At 42.6% G+C, this 1854-nt stretch overlaps 1 protein-coding gene across 1 annotated transcript; it reads left to right on the forward strand.

Moving 5' to 3' along the window:
• Nucleotides 1-578: 578 nt before the first annotated feature.
• Nucleotides 579-1214, forward strand: LOC149235127 (RING-H2 finger protein ATL8-like). The gene has a single exon (XM_089368467.1). The coding sequence runs from the start codon at nt 579-581 to the stop codon at nt 1212-1214; it is 636 nt and encodes a 211-aa protein (XP_089224593.1).
• Nucleotides 1215-1854: the final 640 nt, after the last annotated feature.

Raw genomic sequence — 1854 nt, forward strand, 5'->3', positions numbered from 1 at the left:
GTTTACATGCATATTATTATATTATTATACGGACTCGGGAGGATTATCGCAACATTACTGTATCGAGGCACGATCATTACACGCTGCACTCTCGTGGAGTGCAACCAATCATTTGATAACATGCATCGTTTCTCTGACAAGAAAAGCACCGCGCTCACCGAACTCGCGAGTCGCCGCGCTCACCGAACTCGTCCTAAAACAATGAATATCGATTTAAAACTTTGTAAGATACATTTGAAAATCTGTATTCGTGGGTTTTGTGGTGTCTGGAACTGTCAGCTTTGTCAGGGGTGGGGTTTTCAGTGAACCCGACACGGCGGTTACGTGCCCGGCCTTTACTTGTCGAATGTCTCGGTCACTTACTGCGCATGTCTTTATAATGAACCGCCCGTTCCCTTCGGATAGAAACATTGTATCTTCCTTCATTTTCTATGCTCTGTGACTTCTGCAACATTTCTCCTGGCTTTAGTTTTGTTCGTGCAAGCAAACTGACTCACTGGGTTGCCGGAGAATTCAAGGTTTGTGAGGTAGTTGTGTCCATTTCCAATTTTGGTGTGATCAAGCTCAATTTTAGCAATATGAACTGTGGCGCTGCCCCTACATCGTTTGTTCATGCAAGGAGGTTGTTCCAAAATCGGAACACATTTCAATCATTGGCTCCTATCGGCCTTTTCCTGGAGAAGGCAGAGGAATTGACGCAGTTTCCATCCGTAGCCAATGCGGGTTTCGACTCGGGCTTGGCCATCATCCTAGCAGCCTTGCTCTTCTGCATCCTATGCACGTTGGGGGTAGCCGCCGTTATACGCTGTAGTAGACGGTGGCGAGTCGTGTCCGATCCATCACATGATGCCGGTGTCGAAAGAGGTAAAGCTAGTATCAAGAAAATGCATCTGAAAGCACTTCCGGCAACGGTTTACAGAACAAGCTCCCCACTCAGAACACTGGATTGCCCCATTTGCTTGGCAGAATTCATGGAAGGAGAAAGTGTGCGAGTATTACCTGATTGTCGTCACATTTTCCACGCGGATTGCATAGACACATGGCTCATTTCCAAACCCTCGTGTCCTTCATGCAGACAATCTCTGCTCGATGTGGCTTTCCCTGCTGCTGAAGCAGACGAAAGCGCCGGAATGGATGTTAACGAAAGAAACGAGTCCGTTCGGACATTCCACAGCTCTGCTGACGACACGACAATGGCAGTTTCTTCATTTTAGGAATTCATCGATTTGGATACAGATGATACCTGGAAATTTGGGTGAAGTTAGAGCGCAACATCACGAAGCCATCGCTTGGAATGTGTAGTTTGCAAAGTACATAGGGGAGGTAGCACTATTTAAGATTAAGGGATGCGAGAATGATAAAGAATTGAGCAAAATTAATGATTTTCTACATTAACATATATTTATTTTAGGAAGGTCCGACTGGTTGGTTTACAGTATATAAAATTTTAAATTCGGGTTCCTTTATTTTTCTCTTCAATCAACGGCTTCCGCCTAATCGGTTCACAATACGTCAAATTCTCACTAAAGGGTTCCCTTATGTTTTATTCCTATCAAACACTGCTCATTTACATTGTAAAAGGGGTCCTTCATCTTTTTTCATAAACGTGAAAAATATTTAAAACTCAAAAAGTAGGTTAGGGAAAGCAATCAAGCATCTCCCCTGTTCATATCTTTATCAATTTCAAAAAGCAAATATCATAAATATTATAAAATATCTCACGTGCAATGGCATTTATGTCACGTCTCAAAAGAAATAAAATCATGTCGTAAATGATAAGAAGGATTATTCCATGTGGACAAAGTTGTTTTTTCAGTCCTTGTCGTTATGCATGGAACTATAGTGATCAAAATG

This window comes from Pinus tabuliformis, chromosome 8 (genome assembly GCF_031772625.1).
Source record: "Pinus tabuliformis cultivar Carrire ecotype Pingquan chromosome 8, CPIR1, whole genome shotgun sequence".
Lineage (NCBI taxonomy): Eukaryota > Viridiplantae > Streptophyta > Pinopsida > Pinales > Pinaceae > Pinus > Pinus tabuliformis.